Consider the following 19,909-nt stretch of genomic DNA (forward strand, 5'->3'; position numbering starts at 1 on the left):
GTGCGATTGCTAACACCCAAATGGTTGTCATTTTGGTTGACTATTGTTCTGTCTGTCTCTGTGTGTGTTTGTAGTGTAAAGGAGTCCAGCACAGCCATGGTGGTAGCCCGCGTGCTGACCCTGTGGAGCGGAGCCGCCTTGGAAAGCCTGCAGGGTGGGCTGTCGTCTCCCCCAGGCCTGCTTCACGACTCCCTCCGCGGGGGCTCAGAGCTCCAGGGGCACCTGCTAGAGCACGTCTACACCCACTGGGAGCACCCCTTGGATGGGGTCCGCCACCAGACCCGCGCCCTCTTCAAGAACCTCCTCCTCCTGCACCAGCACAGCAGCCCTCTAGCCTTTTCTGACCCCTACAGGGACCCATACTTTACCCAGCTAACCCACAACCTGCTGGGCCTGGAGTGGCACCAGAGAGGGAAGTATGGCTCTCTGGCCTGCCTGGTGGAGCTCCTAGGGGCAGGGTACCTGTTGGCTCTGGACCCCCAGCTGCCCTCACGTCTCCTGGGCTTGATGGGGGACCAGACCCTGGCACCTTACGCTAGCGACCTGCTAGAGAGGCTGTTTGTCAGTCACAAGGCCCAGCTGGTTGAGGAAGGTGGCACAGGGGGCACAGAGGCGGGCATGGAGAGGTGGCACCAGACCTGGGTGACCCCATTGCTTCAGGTGCTGTGTAGAGCCAGGCTGGACCAGACCACCTATATCCTGGATTATTTCCTTCCCAAGCTGCTGCGCTGTTCCCCCTCCAGTCTGGCCCACATGGTACAGGCCCTACAGGTCACCCCACCCTGCAGTGCAGGTAGATATAAATGTACACATGCACGCATACCAGGGGTCGTGTTAATGCAGGATTCTGTGTTTTTCACTCAAAGGGAAAGATATATGTTGCTGTGTTTTTATAAACGCAAATATAAAATGTTTCTTATTGTAAATTCTGTTTGGCTTCAGTCAGAGTTCACTCCCCATCGTAAATGTAGAAGCACTAATTTCATGCTTCAGTTGCACTTCTCCACAGAGATGAAATATATTAGCTCTCATCACGTGTAGGATACTTTTCTATGCTACTTTTCTCCGGTGTAGTTTTTCTTGGGTAGCAAGTTAAAATGCAGGTAACTTCAACCAAAACATCAGGAAATGCAGCTGGCTAAATTCTTTCTATGATAAACATTAGAAATATGATGGCCATTAATCGTTTTTGCAAAAAATAAATACCTTGCTTTTTCATCGTAAGTACATTTGTGTGGCTGCTAGCCAAATAGCTTTGCACTTCTGTTGTCATCTGTTGAAAACGATTTTCTGCCGAATGTGTTGTGCTTAATGTATTTTGTGTGAAGGAAAACTATAGACGCACACCCCTTACTACTCTATTTAAGCCAAAAAATAGTTTATAACAAAGGTTATTCTGTTGGTCTGTGTTTTGAAAAGGCACACATCCCTATATATACACAACATTTTGAAACATTGATAGAATTTTTGTCATGGTGTATGTTTAGGACCTCCGGGCAGTAGGGGTGCTTTGGGTGCTCTGATGACGTGTCTGCGTGCAGCACGTGCTCAGGGGGTGGTCCAGTCAGAGGAGGGGCTGTGGGGTGGACTTGTACCCCTCTTTCTGCTCCGTCAGGCTCTTGTTCACAAACACGACCAGGTGAGGAGAGAGCTGTGTGTGTATATTTATACATACATACATACATACAGTTGAAGTCAGAAGTTTACATACACTTAGGTTGGAGTCATTAAAACTTGTTTATGTAAACTTCTGACTTCAACTATATATACGTACATATACACTGTGTGTGTGTGTTAATAACGTCATTCTTTGTCTTAGGTGCGAATGGACGCTCTTGGGTTATTGTGCGAGAGTCATCGTCGCACAGAGGTTCTGACCTCGCAGGAAATGGAGCTGCTTCATCACTTCCTGCCCTCCAGTCTAAACAGCCAATCGCCAGGAGTCAGGCAGCTGACTGTCAGCCTGCTCAAAAAGGTCAGACACTGCTTTTTAATCCATTGTGTTATACATTAATGGGCATTGCAGAGACCCAGATTGAGATTACGCATGCTCCTGGACTAAAGTACTTTCAATGAATTGCCTATTGAAAGTCCTTTTTAGTCTAGGTGTAGACTGACAAGTAGATATCTATTGATTTGTGTGTGTAGCTGCTGTGCAGAGTGAAGGATAGTGGTCAGTCACTGCAGAAGAGGCTGGTCCAGGAGAGAGACCAGGGACAGAAGGACAGAGACCAACACATCCTGGACACGTACAAGGTACACTGATCACGGGTTGAGTTATATAGGGCTCAATGATCTGTACCATGTATCCTCAGTGGGGAAGACACTGATGGCAATGTTTGGGGAGATGGGAGGGAGAGTTTCAACCTAAAATGCTCTGTATACAACGTGTGTAAATGTGTGCTCAGGAGTTCCTGTGCTGGCTGTGTGAGAGCCTGTTCGGTGTGCTTCTCCCCGGGGCCTCCTTCTCCACCTGCCTGACAGCCCTCCACCTGCTGTGCCAGCTGGCCCACCTCTTCACCTTCAACACTGGTACTGTACACACACTTTACATCATCTTCATCATCAATTACTTCTCCATCATTATCATTCTTATCACTGTAATCATACACCGCTCTGTCTGTCGTGCTCAGGGTCTGATGATGTGTTTGCTCTGGGAGAGGTGGTGACCCCTGCACAAGCGCAGAATGTCCTCTACTGCGTCGCCAGCAACTTCCTGGAGGTCAAGCAGCTGGCCTCCGCGTTGCTACGGCAACTCCCTCCGTCTGCCGTGGGGCTGCAGGTCAGTGAGACGAGCTTCGATGGTTCCGTAGACCTGCACTTGGTCACTCTACGTGCAGAGTTGTGTACTCTATGCTATATCTCACTTTAGGTACACACATACACCTTCACACTGCAGTGTGGTTAGTGGGACATTAACCTGTACCTCTAAACTTAGAGATGGTTTAATCAAAGAGTTGGCCGACTGGAGATCTTGAATGTGTGTGTCAGATTGAAGTTGTGGTGTACTAATGGCTGCTTTATCCATTACCCCCCCCATATAGGAGCCAGGCAGGATGCAGACTCTGCTCCAGGCAGCTTTGGACCTCAGCACCAGCACCAAGCCTTTTGACAGTGTCACGGCTGCCCACCTCTTCAACCTGTTCCTTCGCCAGCCTGCCCTGCCCCAGGCCCTGTTGCTCTGTGCCCAGGAGCAGGGACTCTCCTTCCAGCCTCCTGCTCTAACCCAGGCTTTTGAGGCCCTCACCCTGGAGACGAACACTCTGGCAGGTAATGCTGATATTGATTTGGTTTCTCTTCTTAAAATCAAAGCACTTTACATTGTATGGGGTTGCATTGAAGTTATTTTAACTGCACCGGCTGTTATATTCCTCATCTCACAGATATGGCTCTGTGCTTGTGTAGCCAATGTGAAATGGCTAGCTAGTTAGCACTGGTGCGCGCTAGTGGCGTTTCAATCGGTGACGTCACTTGCCTTGAAGTAGTGGTTCCCCTTGCTCTGTAAGGGCCGCGGCTTTTGTGGAGCGATGGGTAACGGTGCTTCGAGGGTGACTGTTGACGTGTGCAGAGCGTCCCTGGTTCGCGTCCAGGTCGGGACGAGGGGATGGGCGTAAAGTCTGTACTGTTACACTTGCAGTAATTGACATGACCATGCTATACTGTGGTGTGATTGTGTGTTTTGTTTCAGTGGTGCAGTACTTGTTGCTGTGTCTGAAGGCTGAGGTGGTGAAGGCAGAGTCGTCTCTCCTGCTGGCGGCAGCCTCCTACCCTCTCTACGGCCGAGCCCACTGTATCACTGCTGCCTTACAGCAACTCAACACCGGGTGAGGACACACGCGTGCTCACACACACTCTTGTCTTAGTCAGTCTGTGTGTATTGTTTATCTTGTTTGTTGCCCTGCGTTTGTGTGTCCAGGTGTCTGACTCTGACAGGCCAGTGGAGGAATGTGATGTCAGAGCTCATCACAGTGTCCTATAGGATGTCTGACGTAGTGTCACCTGTCGTCCAGAGCTCCTCCCCCGAAGGCCTCATCCCCATGGATACCGACTCAGGTCAGCACCTCTGGCCTAGATTAGCGAGTGATGATGCCTCATAACTAGTGCCCAGAGTTGGTTTTTGGTAAGGGAAAAACACCTGACCCTGCACAAGGCAGATGGTGTATTAACAGTGTGTGCCTGTTCTCAGAAACGTCCGCTGGTCTGCAGAGGATCCTGCAGGAGATACAGCCTCGCGACACCAACGACTTTTTCACCAGCGTCAGAGAACTGGACACCGAGCCGTCTGGACAGGAGAACGGACCTGCGGCCCCCACAGACAGACCACAGCATGACAGCACAGGTCAGCAATACACATTTCCACTCACTCACTGAACTAGGATATATCATGTCATGTTGTGCTGCTGCTGTGTCTTTTGTGTTCTATCAGACTCCTCAGACACAGCAGATGAGGGGTGAAACACCGACCCCGTCAGGACAGAACCGATACTACAGCCATCTGTGTTTCACCACCCCTCACCTGCTGGGACAGTTGTTATGCACTATTAGTGGATACAACAGTGAAAATACAATTTGTCATTACCCATTCCAGAAAGCTTTTGGGTGGGTCGTGTGCTGTGGTGTCCAGTGTATTTTCAGTGTGCATCTGCGTGTGTTGTAGGTGGTAGTGGTGAGGGCTACAGGGTGACCGCTCAGATGGTGTTGGTGTGCTGCTGGAGGAGTATGAAGGAGGTGTCCATGGTGCTGGGTCAAGTGTGTCAGAGCCTCCCCTTACAGACCTCCAGCAAACACTCTGACCAGGGGCTCATCACCGAGGAGCAGGTGCGAGACAGACACACACTTAAATGTGAACTCAATGCCATCTCGTTTACCCGAATATGTAAAGACAGCCTGACACCCAGTGGATACACGCTTGAACAAAATACCAGTAGAACACACAATCCCAGTTAACTGTATGTTGTTGTTTATATCCAGACACATACACACGCCAACACACTCCGCTTTTCCCAGCATGGATGTGGGCCTGGAGGTCGTGTTTGGGGATAGCAACGCATGTTTACTGTCGTGAAAATCTTCAATTAGCATCCGCCCTCATTAGCGGAACGCTTTCATTTTAGGACGACCTCCTGTTTAACGGCCACGATTGCCTCGTTTCCCAACTTTCCTCGCATTCTTTCCAAATCACTTCCATTACCACCCGACCCGCTCCTGAATAGATAAATGCCAAAAACAATCCGACACCCCCCCCTGTTCTCTCTGGCCACATAGCAAAACACCAACAGACAGCCTGCTCAGTGCTCAGACACCCCCTACCTCACTCCCTTACCCCAGGCCAGCACTGTCAAATAGGCTGTAGTGTTTATGTCCGCTTGATCTCATGTTGTCTCTTTTTGGTCTTGTCTCCTTCTGTGCTATGTGCACCTTCCCATTTACACCAGAGATCTGAATATAATGAAGATATGCTCATGTCTACGTCCTAACAATGGGAGTCATCCCAAAGGCGGGAATGCAGGGGGCGAGCTTAGTTCCAAAACAAGCCCATAGAAACACATTGGGCTTATTTCAGACAGATTTTGGTCGAGAGAAACGTCTCGCTTTGCTTCTTCCTCTGTTTACACACACACACCAAGTCCCTCCCCCTGCCACTCACGCCAACAAAGTTGAAAGGTCACTTCTTCCTCTCTGACTAGCTGTTTCAACCCGCTACTTGCATTTGAGGCTTGGTCCAACAGAGTCGGTCACATGGACCCTGAAACACATTGAGGCATTATTTTACTGTTATAGATGAGAGGATAAACTGTTTGTCTCAACTACTCAAATAGTGCGCAGCGTAGACACTACTAAAACGAGTTTTAATGAACATTGATTCTGGAAAATGAATGCTCAGGTTGACGTCCGCAGCATTGCGGTTCCATCTACCGCTAGCAGCATTTTAGTGTTTAGCAGTGTTTTATAAATGTGCAGTAAGTATAAAACACATTTATATAAGGATTTGGCACCTCCACACATGTAGGCCACTTGATTTTGACATCTGAAGTGGACAGGTTAGCATGCTGTTCAAACAGTTGGTTCCCACATATGCTGAGCCCTTGTTGGCTGCTTTTCCTTAACTCTGCGGACCAACTTATCCCAGACCATCTCAATTGGGTTGAGGTCGGGGATTGTGGAGGCCAGGTCATGTGATGCAGCACTCCACATTGAGTCATGCATAAGAACAGCCCTTAGCCGTGGTATATTGGCCATATACCACACCCCCTCGTGCCTTATTGCTTAAATATACAGTACCAGTCAAGAGATTGGACACAACTACTCATTCAAGGTTTTTCTTTATTTGTACTGTTTTCTACATTGTAGAATAATAGTGAAGACATCAAAATGGTGAAATAACACATGGAATCATGTAGTAACCAAAAAAGAGTTAAACAAATCAAAATATATTTTAATTTGAGATTCTTCAAAGTAGCCACCCTTTGCCTTGATGACTACTTTGCACACACTTCTCATTCTCTCAACCAGCTTCATGAGGTAGTCGCCTGGAATGCATTTCAATTAACAGGTGTGCCTTGTTAACAGTTCATTTGTGGACTTTTATCCTTAATGTGTTTGAGACAATCAGTTGTGTTGTGACGGGTAGGGGGGTATACAGAAGATAGCCCTATTTGGTCAAATACCAAGTCCATATTATGGCAAGAACAGCTCAAATAAGCAAAGAGAAACGACAGTCCATCCATTACTTTAAGACATGAAGGTCAGTCGTTATCATTAGTAGGCTTGGTATAGTATCCTTGTATAACCACCCTTGAGCTGTAGGACTAAGAACCCGTCCTGTTTAGTCTTGATGTAGCAGCTTCAGCACGGACAGAGCAATAAACACTAGCTGTGCTGTGGTGCCTTTTTGTTGCAGTAGGGAGGAGAGGGAGACTACATGCGCCAGTCACACAGGCACTCGCTGTCAAGAACGGGACGACTCTTGGTGGACCAAGATATTTTTAGTCAAGGACAGCCAAGAGAGCGAATATTGCCAATAAGTTTGAAAAAATCTAGATTTTTAGGATCAATCCAGTTTTCTTTGTTTGTAGAATGGGTCTTGTCTGCGCAGACAGAAAGAACCCTGTCTAACCTGCCACAGAGATTGGAACGCTCAGTCAATACTACTGTGTGTGTGTGTGATACATCTTTCTAACACGTGTAGTCAACCTCCCCTGGCCTACGGCAGCGCACTGTTTTGCGTTCCGGTTGCCATGGCGACGTGGCAGATGTTTCTGTGCCTGGTCGGCGCCATAGCAACTTAAACATTAGTCACAGTGGCTGGCCGATGGTGTTTAATCCTTCATATTCATGGGACTGCCTGGGCTTCAGATGGTAGACTGAGACGGTCCACAGAGCCAGGACCGTTTTAAACCCTGGGGAGCATTCTGGGATACGTCTCCATCTTGGGAGGCCCCCGTACTCTATAGAGATGTGTTCTGTGAGACAGAGTGGAATGGGACCCTGGTGGCGATGTGACTGCTCGTCTTTCTGTGTGCTTGGTGCCGGTGTGAATCTGAGGTCCTTCGTGGTTTTACAGCTGGAGTGTTTGTTTGTCCTGGCCTGGAATAGATGGACCGTTTGGTCTTCAGTGGAGACACAGCCAACAATGCGGCCTCTCTGGACTGTGACACTTCCCCTCGTTCTCTCTTTTAGCATTTTACTATTGCTGATAACATCTGTTTATTGTGTGGCTCATGTTTCCCCAGACACCTTTAAAAAAAAATTGAAACAGGAACAAGGGTAAGGGTCAGGAACAAGGGTAAGGGTCAGGAACAAGGTTAAGGGTGGGTGGGAGTATGGATCATTGCTTTCCTGGAAGTGTTGTGGACAGAGTTGGTGGGATATTATCCACACTAAGACATAGTTTTAAAGCATTGCATATACTCCATCATGCGCATTCATTGAAATGTTTTTTTTTTTTTTACCCAACCCAAGAATGACAAACCCAATACAAGAATGTGCCATCAACTCATCTGACCTCATTGCCCCAAACTGTGATCCTACACCCTGCTGTATAGCAGTGCATTACCAATGTAACCACTGCAGTACCAATCCAATGAGTGTCCCATCAGATCTGCTCATTCACAACTCTGAGTCTAGAGTGCAACCTGAGGACAGAGCTGACCTCACTGCAGTAAAACTCTAGTGAAAGCCACTAAGGGAGGGCAGTGACCTAACCGCCGTGCGGTGCTGAGCTGGGCCCTCGCTGTGGCCGAGAGTGGGGCAGCTATTTAAGGTGCAAGGCGTTTTGTGTAATCGTTACATTTCCACTGGGGTTCCTGGTTGGTGGGGGGGACCTTAATTTAGATGGGACACTTCCTGTTTGCAACGGGCCCATTTCTCAGAAAAGCTAACCTTGTCTCCCAACGTCCTAATTACACAGGGCTGTATCAGTGACCCAAATAGCTGCTTTTCCCCCTGACGACTGGGCAGGCTGCCGGGCCTGGACTGGCGGTGGGTATGAGAGCCTTAAGGAGGGAAAACTGTTGCTGATGCGCTACTGCTACTGTTGTTGATCTGATGCCATTGACTGCAGGGCCCGTGGGGATTATGCAACAGGCTAAGAGAACAGGGGCAATCAAGGAAGTAAGACCATAGAAATACTCAACGTTGACATTGGCTGTAATGCTACGTATATTGGTATTGAATCGTTCGGTACGGGGACCTCTGTTCTCACTGTGAAACCCGAATGAATACATAACACTAGGCCTGTAGGCTCCGCCTACACTGCGTTGTATGCTATTGCCTCGTCAGTAAATCTGAGCTGAAAAAAGCAACTTTGAAGGCTATTCCGTTAAAACAAGTACAGCCTATGCACACAATGTAATCAAAATTCTAATCTTAACTGGCGATTTCAAACTGTCCTTGTGTGAGGCGCAGCCCGGGAACTTTGTAGGTGGCGGGGTTCGATTAAACCATCGTTTAAAGTTTGGAAACATTTTGGCTTCACAGTTGATTACAACTGCGATTGACAGAGATTGTGGATAAAAAGTTAACAGCATGTTTTCCACTGCTCAACGAGAATAGCCTCTGCAGAGTGCCGTGTGGAGCTTGTTGTTGGCCTCCGTGTGTGGCAAAGCAAGTTAGAATAAAAATTCTGGAATAAAATGTTTTATGATAACTAGGCTACAACGAACAAGAACCAACAGTTATGCTGCTATTTAAAAATCTGAATAAAGGTATTGTTGTTTAACTGTAGGAGAGGAAGAAAGTGCATGCAGACTCAATTTGGCTAGCTAGCGTAGATAGCTATTTTAGCCAATTCGCTTCTCCAGGTTTGATGCAGTCAAGACGGGTGTACTACTTTATCATATTGGATGATAAATATCCGAGCTATGACAAGCTAGAAGTTAGTCTACTAGCGCAAGTCGGATTGGTTGCTACCTCTCCCTCCCTTTTGGCTTCTGTTTCACTCGCTCACAGTACACATACCGCAAGGCAACCTCCCTCGTCCTGTATTGGCTATGGTTAATCGAATATCTTACAAATGGACTTTTCTGCTGCTTCCCTCAATCTTATCCGACCACATCTATATATGGAACTGGTCGTCCTCGAGTCCGTTCGGAACGGGTCTCTATATTGAAAAATGTGTGTTGTGCATATTTGTCCGGTTCAGAAATCCCCAGGTCCATTTCGGCATTTTGAACCTCTACTTGAGGCCCAACATGACAGTCCCTGTCACAACAAACAATGCCAGGAACATTGTGAATAATGTCACAAACTGTTTTTGGGCCACAAATAGTATGCTTTTAAATTGGTCGTATTTGCCAAATAAACAAAATATTACAGTAACTGTTGGAATTTCAATTTTCCGCTTTACCGTAACCGTAAACCGTGACTCCAAAACCGCAATATGTACCGAACCGTGGGTTTGGCGATCCGCTACACCACATACAATGTTGACCGCAGGACAACTTAAGTCAGGGTCAAGGTTCAGGGAAATTCCATAGGGGCTGTTGTGTAGATGACCAACACCAGGTCACAGAGCTTTCATCCCAGAGAGAGAGCAGAATTGGTACTATTCATTCCATTAAACTAGGATGTAAAATATGTGTGAAACTTAGTGTATTACAGTTGAGATGTGGCATTTTAAAATGCACTTGAAAAACAAGTTGGCCTGGGATGTTGTTGGGGATTATTTTGTAGTGGGTCTGATTTTTATAAACGTGTGAAAATGAGAGAGGACTAGGGTCCTTATTTGGGGCAGTGCTAAAAGATGCCTGTCCAAATCTCTGGCTTTAGAGGCGATAATCCCAACCAGGTTGTGTGTGGAATTCTAGAAGTACCCCGTTCTCATTCCCACAGAGCTGCCCCTAGGGCTGGTATGGTGATACTATTACCGCCACACTGGCGGTCACGAGTCATGACCGCAGTCAAATTCCATGTCGCCGTTGAGTCATTATAACTGGGCTTCTCCAAAACTGCGTTCTGATGCCGCGGATGGTCATTAGTAGCCTACCAAACTTGCAAAGGCCAGTCGCTGAGTACCAGGCCACTAGCGTTCTTGTCCCCCTAATCGATCAGACATCAATGCAATCAAAAATCAAATCAAACATTTCATGAGAGCCCTAGCATTTAGAGTTCGAACTGAATAGGATCGGCTGTTTTGCAGCGAGATCCAGCTCTTCATGGCTGGTTGCTGAATAGATTGAAATAAGTGTTTCTATAAGCCCAAGCCCATGTTGCGCAACATTTCCATAGGCTTTGCAATTGCGTAAGAAAACAGTTTTGATGGTCTCTATTAAAAAGAGGGTCCCATCCGTTTTCTACAGGCTTGCTATATTTATTTTTCAACTTCCTTAATATTAACCACATTGCTTCGCTTTACAACCGAAGTAGCTTACCTGGCTGGCATGAAAATTGACCGTGGGAAAAGCGTCCTCCGTTCGCTTTTCAAGTGCATGCAGATGCCAAGTCTTTTATACCACCTGCCCCTGTTCTGACCGGTGCATGATCAAAACGAATTTCACACACATCATTTAGTATATGTAAAGACGAGATTACATTGAGAATAGTCTGACGGGTGAGAATATTAGCACTTGTGAATGATGCCCAGCGCGTGCCTCTCTCACACCTCTGCAGCGTCGTTGCGTTTTGGTACACCAGAAGTACATTCATTTCCAATGGACTGCTGTGTCTGCCTTGCAGTGTTGCGTTGCAGAGGCAGTTGCGTTCTGTGTGGTCCATACGTTGGATTTATCGACCGTATGCTTCAAACTGTATGTATAGACGGCTTGGCAGCAGAAGGTGATTGTTGAACAATTGTTGCACACACATCCAGATGCTGCGTACTATTTTGCGCAATGACACTGTAGGTGTGACCGGAGGCGTAAGGTAAGAAACCGCATGGATTTTTTTGTTGTGTAGCCCACAGACGTATGACATAGCCAGATCAGGGCCTAACATAAAGACGACTCAGAATATGCTATTTTGTTCTTCTGAAATAGGAAACATTTTCTTCATATCATGTTTCTTTAGATTTGCCTGAAATAAAGAATGGATTTTTTTGTGATGGTGTAGGCCATATTAAATGGTTTCATTTGACTTCTTTTAAATGTAGGTTTCCAAACGACCACATCAGTGTAGGCTATGCGTGGACCCAGAAAGTGCTAAACGTATTTATGCTAATTAAAGGTCAATTGCTGTGAGAACTGGCAGGTATTTGCGTGACAGTTACCGGCTGACAAAATTGTCATGACCACCACAGCTTAGCTGCGCCCCCCCCAAACCCACCCCTCCGTCTCTCCCTGTGCCCTCTGTGCCACCCCAGGCTTGCATAGTGCCTGGGTCCAGCCTGTGGTAGAGACAGTGTAATGACAGGGCGAGGAGGCCTCAGCCTGCTCCACCCTGCTCTACCTCACCTGGTTTACCCCCATATGTTGACTAACTACACCAACACGTGTGGGCTGTGTTGATATGCTGTAATGTTATGACGGTTTAGTTAATTACATGACCACATGTCATTTTATGTTGTAGCTAATCACTGACTTATCTGTTTTAATGCTAGTGAAATGTCAATCAAGACTAACTTCTGTGTTTGTTTACCAAACCACTTTAAATCATCCAGAGGAATGAAGAAATGTTATGTTTCCATACGCCACACCCTCTTTCTCTCTTCTCATGCCTCTCTTCCCTTCTACTCTCGCTCTACCTCGCTGTCGCTCCATACCGCTCTCCTATCCCAGGTGGAGGGGGTGGGCCTGTACTTCCGTCAGCAGCTCCTCCAGTCTCGTCACCGAGGGGCCTTTGAGCTGGCCTACGTGGGCTTTGTACGTCTCACCGACATGCTGCGCAGGTGAGTTAGAGAGACAGATTGTGTGTTTGTGTGCACGCTCTATCTACATCAATACCAAAGCGCACACTTGGGAGGTGCAGCTGGGGAGGAATGTGCCCTCCTGTTGTGAAAAGGGCTGCTGTTTTTCCAGGGGCAGTGGACCAAGCTGGCCAGATCAAACCAATCCACTGTGTAGGATGGGCGGAGGACAAGACACACACACACACACCCTGCCATATCCTAGAGCCCAGTAGAACATACCAACCCAGAAACAAAACCGAGCTTCAAAAGCTGGGCAGTTAGGCACCCCATAACCAACAACCCCAAAACCCTATTCTGTGTATTTAATCCAGACTACTGTTTCCACCCTAGCACTCTGGCTCACAACACACACACACACACACACACACACACCCTTGTTCTGACACCAACCTACAAGAACATTCCCCTTAGATGTATTTATTCAGCATATGCGCTTCGCTTTTGAAAGGGCAAGATGTTCTCCAAAGCTTTTCAGGTTCAGGGCTTCGCTCTATGGCAGAAAATCGAACCGATAGGAGATCTGGTCTGGGAGCAGTTTTTAAACGAATAGAATAGAGCTGGGACAAAAAATGTAAAATGACCGACACTGACATTGCCTTCCTCTTTCCGAAGCATCTGGCTTACTTACGTCTGTAATTTCCGGTGATTTAGCTACACAACGGTCCTGTAGATTGTTCTAAAACCGTAGTTTGGTCATCAGTAATAGACTATACATTATATTGATTCCTGCCATGAAAGTATCTGCCTGTCCCCGTTTTGCTTTCGGCTGCTGATTCATTCTCTTGCTGCGGGTGATTCCCTGATCCACCTCTACGCAGACGTCACCATTCTGTATACATCTGGCCCTTCTTTGGACATTGTGTTAACTAACCTCCAAACAAGCTTCAGTGCCATACAACACTCCTTCCGTGGCCTCCAACTGCTCTTAAATGCAAGTAAAACTAAATGCATGCTTTTCAACCGATCGCTGCCCGCACTACTAGCATCACTACTCTGGACGGTTCTGACTTAGAATATATGGACAACTACAAATACCTAGGTGTCTGGCTAGACTGTAAACTCTCATTCCAGACTCACATTAAGCATCTCCAATCCACAATGGAATCTAGAATCGGCTTTCTATTTCGCAACAAAGCCTCCTTCACTCACGCCGCCAAACATACCCTCGTAAAACTGACTATCCCTACCGATCCTCGACTTTGGCGATGTCATTTACAAAATGGCCTCCAACACTCTACTCAGACTGCATCCAATTTGCTATCACTGTGCCATCCGTTTTGTCACCATAGCCCCATACACCACCCACCACTGCGACCTGTATGCTCTCGTCTGTTGGCCCTCATGACATATTCGTCGCCAGACCCACTGGCTCCAGGTCATCTACAAGTCTTTGCTAGGTAAAGCTCTGCCTTATCTCAGCTCACTGGTCACCATAACAACACCCACCCGAAGCAAGCGCTCCAGCAGGTATATCTCACTGGTTATCCCCAAAGCCAACACCTTCCTTTGGCTGCCTTTCCTTCCAGCTCTGTTGCCAATGACTGGAACCAATTTGAAGTTGGAGACTTATCTCCCTCACTAACTTTAAACATAACTGATCGCTGCAGCTGTACACAACCCATCTGTAAATAGCCCATCCAACTACCTCATCCCCATATTGTTTTGATTTACTTTTTGCACACCAGTATTTCTACTTGCACATCATCTGCACATCTATCACTCCAGTGTTAATTAGCTAAATTGTAATTACTTTGCTACTATGGCCTATTTATTGCCTTACCACCTCACGCCATTTGCACACACTGTATATAGACTTTTGTTCTGCTGTATTATTGACTGTATGTTTACTTATTCCATGTGTAACTCTGTTTGTCGCGCTGCTTTGCTTTATCTTGGCCAGGTCGCAGTTGTAAATGAGAACTTGTTCTCAACTGGCTTACGTGGTTAAATAAAGGTCAAATAAAAAATACAAATTCCCTCTCCTCACTGTGCGCACGGAGGAGGGAGAGATGCGTTCTGAGAAGCGCAAGCATATTGCTTAAAATGCTTAAAAGATCGTTTTCAAAGCAACTACTGCTCTAGTTACAGAAAAGAGTCACAGCTTTCTGTGAGTATGTCATGTGTTTCTCACCTCCTTAATGTTGAGTGCGTGGCACCACTTTACAACCAGAGTAGGCTGAAGTAAGTGTAGATTTGATGCGCCCGCCGAGCGGAATGCGCCATTTGCTGCCTATCAAGTAGCCTCGACCAAGAGCTGGAAAGATCTACATTTACTGATCAATTTAATCAATTAAGCCTACATGGCTAGCAGCAATGTATTTAGCGTTTGAAATCTAGTGAATTGTCTTAAGTTCCCACTTCCTCAGGTGGTTAACAATATAACCTATACCCAGGGGTCTCCCAACAGATCGGTCACTAGCTACGAGTAGCTCGCAGCCCACCTGAGCAGCTCGCAAAACATTTTTTACTTCACGTGTTCCACCGCAAACTGTCATGAACAAATATCACAAGTATCAGACACCTTAAGCTCCCGCCTACTATCCAATCAAATCCACGTTGACATGATTGCAACCCTAGTTAAGCACAATTGGATTAAAAAGTAAAACATCTGGCAATTAATTTCTAGCACTGTTTCACTTGTATGTCTGTGTGGTTGGAGTTTGTCTATCATTTACTTTGTGTAGGCTGTTAGCATTATCACTAACTGTCTTCAGGGTAGACAGACTTTCCCCAAAACCTTCTCAATTTACATGTCAACTGCAAAGTACCTGGCAGAATAATATCACGTTTGTTTGTATCATTCAGGTGGGTTTTTGTTTTCAAACTCTTGCAAAATGCACAATTTAAAGGGTTATTTTTCAATTTATTTTGCCCTCAAATTGTCTTCTGATGTTATTTAAGCATTGACATGGGCTCAGAAATGGAATTGTTCCTCTGTAAATAATTGTCATTTTTAGAGTGAAAAACAAAAACATCCAAAACCAGGAAAAATACAACGGAGAAAACAGAATCTCGGGAAAATACAGAGTGCCTATTTGAAAGCTATGGGAAAATGAATAAGTAGCTCAGGGCATGTTTCCTAATTTAAAAGTAGCTCTCGCGCTAGAAAAGGTTGGCGAGCCCTGCTATAGGCCAGTATGCACAAATATGTCGACGAGTCGAGCCTAAATGGTGTCATTCTGGGTCCTGTTTTGACAGGTCGAGCATCAAAATATCAATCATGCATTACCTGGATGTGTTGGATGAAATAGCTGACTTTTTGAATCGTAGGCTGCCATTTGAATTGTCTAACTTGTCACTGGAAAAATGTGTCTAGAGCCCTGCCGCAAATATTAACTAACTGTCCGTTAAACATTTTTGTTGTGTTTTGTTATCATACAAAATAGTGACATTTATCATGATATGACTTAATGTTAGGTCTGAAACTATTCTGGAACAGCAATACACTCTGTTGTCAGAGAGAGTTACATGACTAAAGAACCGCAACGTAGTCGCTGTTAGGATTTTAGTGAAACAATGTTTTTGTGTGTGCATTATACAGCTTAATGCCACATACAGGATATTTGCAAGATATTATGTGTTCGTGCGTGTGTTCTGTAAATGTTTTTGACATCGCCGTTCAGCCGTGGCTAATTAAGAGCCTCTAATGAGATTTTTATTTTATTTTTTTGTTAGGAGTGGAAGCAGAACCCTGCAGCAGCTGCCTGGTCGCTGGCTCACGGAGGTCCTACAGGAGGTCAAGTCCAGCGACCCCTCTTCCAAACTGTGTGCCACGCGCCGCAGCGCAGGCATCCCGTTCTACATCCAGGTGTGTGTTTATGTTTGGAAAGGAAATTCTTGGCATGCCTCTAAAGCATTCATGCCACTAAAGCAGTCATCCTTCTCTGTCTCTCTGTCTGTGTCTGTCTGTCATTATCACATATTAGAGGGGGGAGAGGGATACTTTAGGGAGAGCGGTGGTCGGGAGGGAGAGAATGAGGGAGAGGAAGGGAGAGAGATTGAAGATTAAGTAGGTACTGTGAGGTAGCAAGAGAAGAGGGCAATATTAGGGAGAGGGTAAAGAGAGGAGGCTGATCTCTGCACCTTGGCAGGCTTGTGCATTCCATTCCTGCGGTGAAATCCAGAAAGGGCTGGCCGGTGTGCTGCTGGCCTGGGACAGACGTCACAGGAACCAGCCCAGACTCTCTGCCCACAGGCCAGAGACACAGCTGTCTCTCATCAGCACCCACAGCCGGCCAGCACGCGGATGATGTCACCACGCCATGTTTGTACAAAGGCTTGTGTTACTTAATGACTGTAGTGGCAGTGATCCCAATTCTGATCCTTTGCCTAATTTAAGGGCAAAAGAGCTGATCTATTGGTTAAAACACCAATTAGTGCTACAAAAGTTCAGAATTGGGCTACCTGTGTAAACGTAGCCCAAGTGACTTATTTTCCTTGTCACTTTTCCCTCTTCTGCACCAATGGCAACACAGTGGAGATCTGTCAGAGGGCCGCTATTCCATGAACCAGTTACTTCCTGATTAGTGCTGCTGCTGAAGGAAAGGATGCTTTTATAGTCCAGACTATTGGCATGCAGGCTGACGCACCATCTGTGGCCTGTCTGACCTCATTGTGTCGGTCTTGTCTCCTGTCCAGGCCCTGTTGTCATCCGAGCCCAAGTCGTCCAGCTGCGGCCTGCTGAAGATGACCATGAGAGAGCTGACCGCCCTGGCCATGCCCTCTCCTGACAGAGCCACTGACCAGACCACTGTCCCTCAGGTACTAAACACTACTGCTGAACACAGTTTGTCACCTGAGGCAACAATTACTGGAGGGATCACGCGTTACAATGTGGTTGTAATTGATTTCGGCTCTACCTGAGCTTGTCGATTTTGGAATCCTCCCTGGGTGACATTTTGAACTGTTTTGAGATTCTGAGCCTAGCACTGATTCAGTACAGTAACTATAGGCTAAGTGCCTGTACTGTATCCCAGGGTTTGTGGGTTTCGATTCCCCCTGGGGCCACCCACACGGAAAATGTATGCACGCATAACTAAGTCGCTTTGGATAAAGGCCTCTGCTAAATATCAAATTGCATAATATACATTGCAGCGGTTACATGTATGATTGCACGTGCAGTATAGTGACGTCCCTGTTTGTCTCTCTAGGTTCATGCTCTCAACATCCTGAGGGCTCTGTACAGAGACACTCGTCTGGGGGAGAACATCATTCCCTTTGTCTCTGAGGGAATGCAGGCTGCTGTCCTGGGCTTCACCTCCCCCGTCTGGGCTGTGAGTCTCTTCCCCCCCCTCCCCCGTTCTCTCCACTCTGAATCTGTCCTGCAAGACGATACCACCCACTCCTCTTCGTCATCCCTCGTCTGACTGTCCTGCAAGATGATAGTCTTCTGAATGTCATCTCTCTTCTTCCCCTTCTCTCTCCGTCTCAGGTGAGGAACTCCTCCACCCTGCTCTTCAGCACTCTGATCACGAGGATCTTTGGAGTGAAGAAAGGGAAGGACGAGCACTCCAAAGAGAACAGGTCTGGATCCCTACAGAGTCTCCTAGACAACAGTTCTGACTGCCGTAGTAAAGCAGCAGTATCCCACACCTGCTTGCTCACCATCAGTCCTTCTCTATTGGACCTTCGCTAACATATTTTAGTGCAAATCTCCCATTGGCATTTATGCACGGTTTATACACAAAAGCCAAAGGGTATTGTGAGTTATGATTATGACCTTTGATCTCTACCTGGCATGTTGTGCTCTGCCCTGTGGATTCTCTACCGTACCAGCAGGGGGCAGTGTGTCCACGCCAGGCAGGCCCCAGGTCAAAAGTCCTCAGGCCTACTCTACTCTCTCGTTCTCTCTTTGCTTGAAGAATATGGCAGGAACATAGTTGAATGCTGCTATTCGCTGCAAGACTCTCACACTGTCTTCAGAGAGGATAGATGCTCTGCACTCTCCAACTCCCCTTCTGCTTTCCTTCTCTTTTACCCCCGTTCTGCTCTTTCACACACTCATGCTTTTTCTCAGTGTGATATCCAGGACTCTTGGCTCTGGAAGGATTTTGACATTTTGTTTCAATCAAGTCTAGTGCATGTAGGCTACATTGTACACCCATCTACAGATGGACATGCACGATCAGTGGTACACAATCACACAAAACAGACATGCTCTCTCTCTCCCCCCAGCATTACACCTCCACCAGTTGACAGCAAAGCTCCTGTTGTCTAGCACCGACCTCCCGCACCCCTACGTGCTCTCCAGTCATTGCTCCACTGGCCTTCACTTCTGACCTGTGTGTGTTTGTTACTGTGTGGGGGAGGGTAGTCTTTGACAGGACCCCTTGCAGCGCTCACTCTGTTCACCCTCCACCCTACTCGACTGTCATCAATCCCCACTCACTCCAGATGTGACCTCTGTCCATACCCACAATGCAGTGCTTAGATGGTGGGGGGGGGGGCGCTCGTTCGACTCTGTCCTGTGAAGGGCGAGATTAGCCGCCGAGGACAGCTCCGAGCGAGTGCCTCGTCAGAACACTGCATTGTGGATATGGACAGAGAGCTCACATTTTGAGTGAGTGGAGATTGGAGAGAGAGGGGGAGGGAGAGAGAGGGGGGGAGAGAGAGAGAGAGAGAGAGAGAGAGAGCAAAAGGGTAGGTAGAGACTTGCTGAGGCTTAGAGGAAAGGGTTTGATTGCTTGTTTACAGTGATAGTCTTACAGTCCTGGGTTAAAAGCCCGTTCCTGTGTAGATGCTGTGTGTGTGATAGGGTTATTTTGAGCTCTTATCCACAGTGACAGGTACCCATGGGGGCAGAGGAGTTGATCTGAAGACATTTTTTTCCTTCTCATGATGAAGTCCAATCAAGGTCGTTTTAGCCCGTCCAACCGCACAGTCTGTTTTCATTTAGTTTAATTTGCTTGTGTGGCCAGAAGCCTTCTGATCCCTCCGGGCCAAGTCAATTGTTTTTGGAGGCTTTTTATTTACTTTTTCGCTGTATGTTAGTCTGTCTCATGTTGCTGTGTGCACGCATGTGTGGGAGCGAGAAAGACGTGTGTGTGTCTCTGTGTGTGTGTGTGCTGTGTCTATACTACTCTTGTGTTCTGGGTCTGGCTCGTGTTATTACTGTGATTATTTGGCTGTGTGTTCTGGCTACAGTCGATGCGATGTGACAGGCTGTCCACTCCAATGGCTGGCTGGTTGCTGGTCTGTTTGGTCAGACTGCTGTGTGTGTGTGTGTGTTGGGTTGGCTCCCATGGCTCCAGTGGAGGTGAAGTGTATCAGACCCGTCAGGCCAGCTGACCACTGGCCTGTGTGTGTGTTAGATTTATTTGTACGACGTTTGAATCTGAAGGTGATTGTTTGTTGTGTTTTATAATATGGTTATTTCTTTGTTTTTTTTCTTATATCCGTTCCGCGTCTGGATTTTATTTGGAAAACACTCCTCAAAGTTCATAAAGAGACTTTTGTCTGCAAACCCAAGCCAACAGCTACAATATATCCGTGTTCTCAGTCTTCACCCTTTCTCTCTCCTGCTTTTGTTAAGTCATCATTGTTATTTTGTGAGGCCTGCTGGCCCTG

The 19,909-nt window shown here is 46.9% G+C and overlaps 1 protein-coding gene across 2 annotated transcripts in view; it reads left to right on the forward strand.

Moving 5' to 3' along the window:
- The window catches only part of thada (THADA armadillo repeat containing), a 109,376-nt gene that overhangs the window by 7,298 nt on the left and 82,169 nt on the right, over positions 1–19,909 (forward strand). For both annotated transcript variants that reach the window (XM_024424541.2, XM_042323498.1), the window contains exons 11-26: positions 75–793; positions 1,488–1,639; positions 1,820–1,975; positions 2,149–2,256; positions 2,409–2,532; positions 2,634–2,782; positions 3,045–3,270; positions 3,689–3,824; positions 3,917–4,053; positions 4,187–4,339; positions 4,658–4,818; positions 12,213–12,322; positions 16,019–16,151; positions 16,982–17,104; positions 17,494–17,616; positions 17,775–17,866. In XM_024424541.2, the coding sequence (XP_024280309.1) occupies positions 75–793; positions 1,488–1,639; positions 1,820–1,975; positions 2,149–2,256; positions 2,409–2,532; positions 2,634–2,782; positions 3,045–3,270; positions 3,689–3,824; positions 3,917–4,053; positions 4,187–4,339; positions 4,658–4,818; positions 12,213–12,322; positions 16,019–16,151; positions 16,982–17,104; positions 17,494–17,616; positions 17,775–17,866 (2,802 nt within the window). The remainder of the gene's footprint in view (positions 1–74; positions 794–1,487; positions 1,640–1,819; positions 1,976–2,148; positions 2,257–2,408; positions 2,533–2,633; positions 2,783–3,044; positions 3,271–3,688; positions 3,825–3,916; positions 4,054–4,186; positions 4,340–4,657; positions 4,819–12,212; positions 12,323–16,018; positions 16,152–16,981; positions 17,105–17,493; positions 17,617–17,774; positions 17,867–19,909) is intronic.

This window comes from Oncorhynchus tshawytscha, linkage group LG06 (assembly GCF_018296145.1).
Source record: "Oncorhynchus tshawytscha isolate Ot180627B linkage group LG06, Otsh_v2.0, whole genome shotgun sequence".
Taxonomy (NCBI): domain Eukaryota; kingdom Metazoa; phylum Chordata; class Actinopteri; order Salmoniformes; family Salmonidae; genus Oncorhynchus; species Oncorhynchus tshawytscha.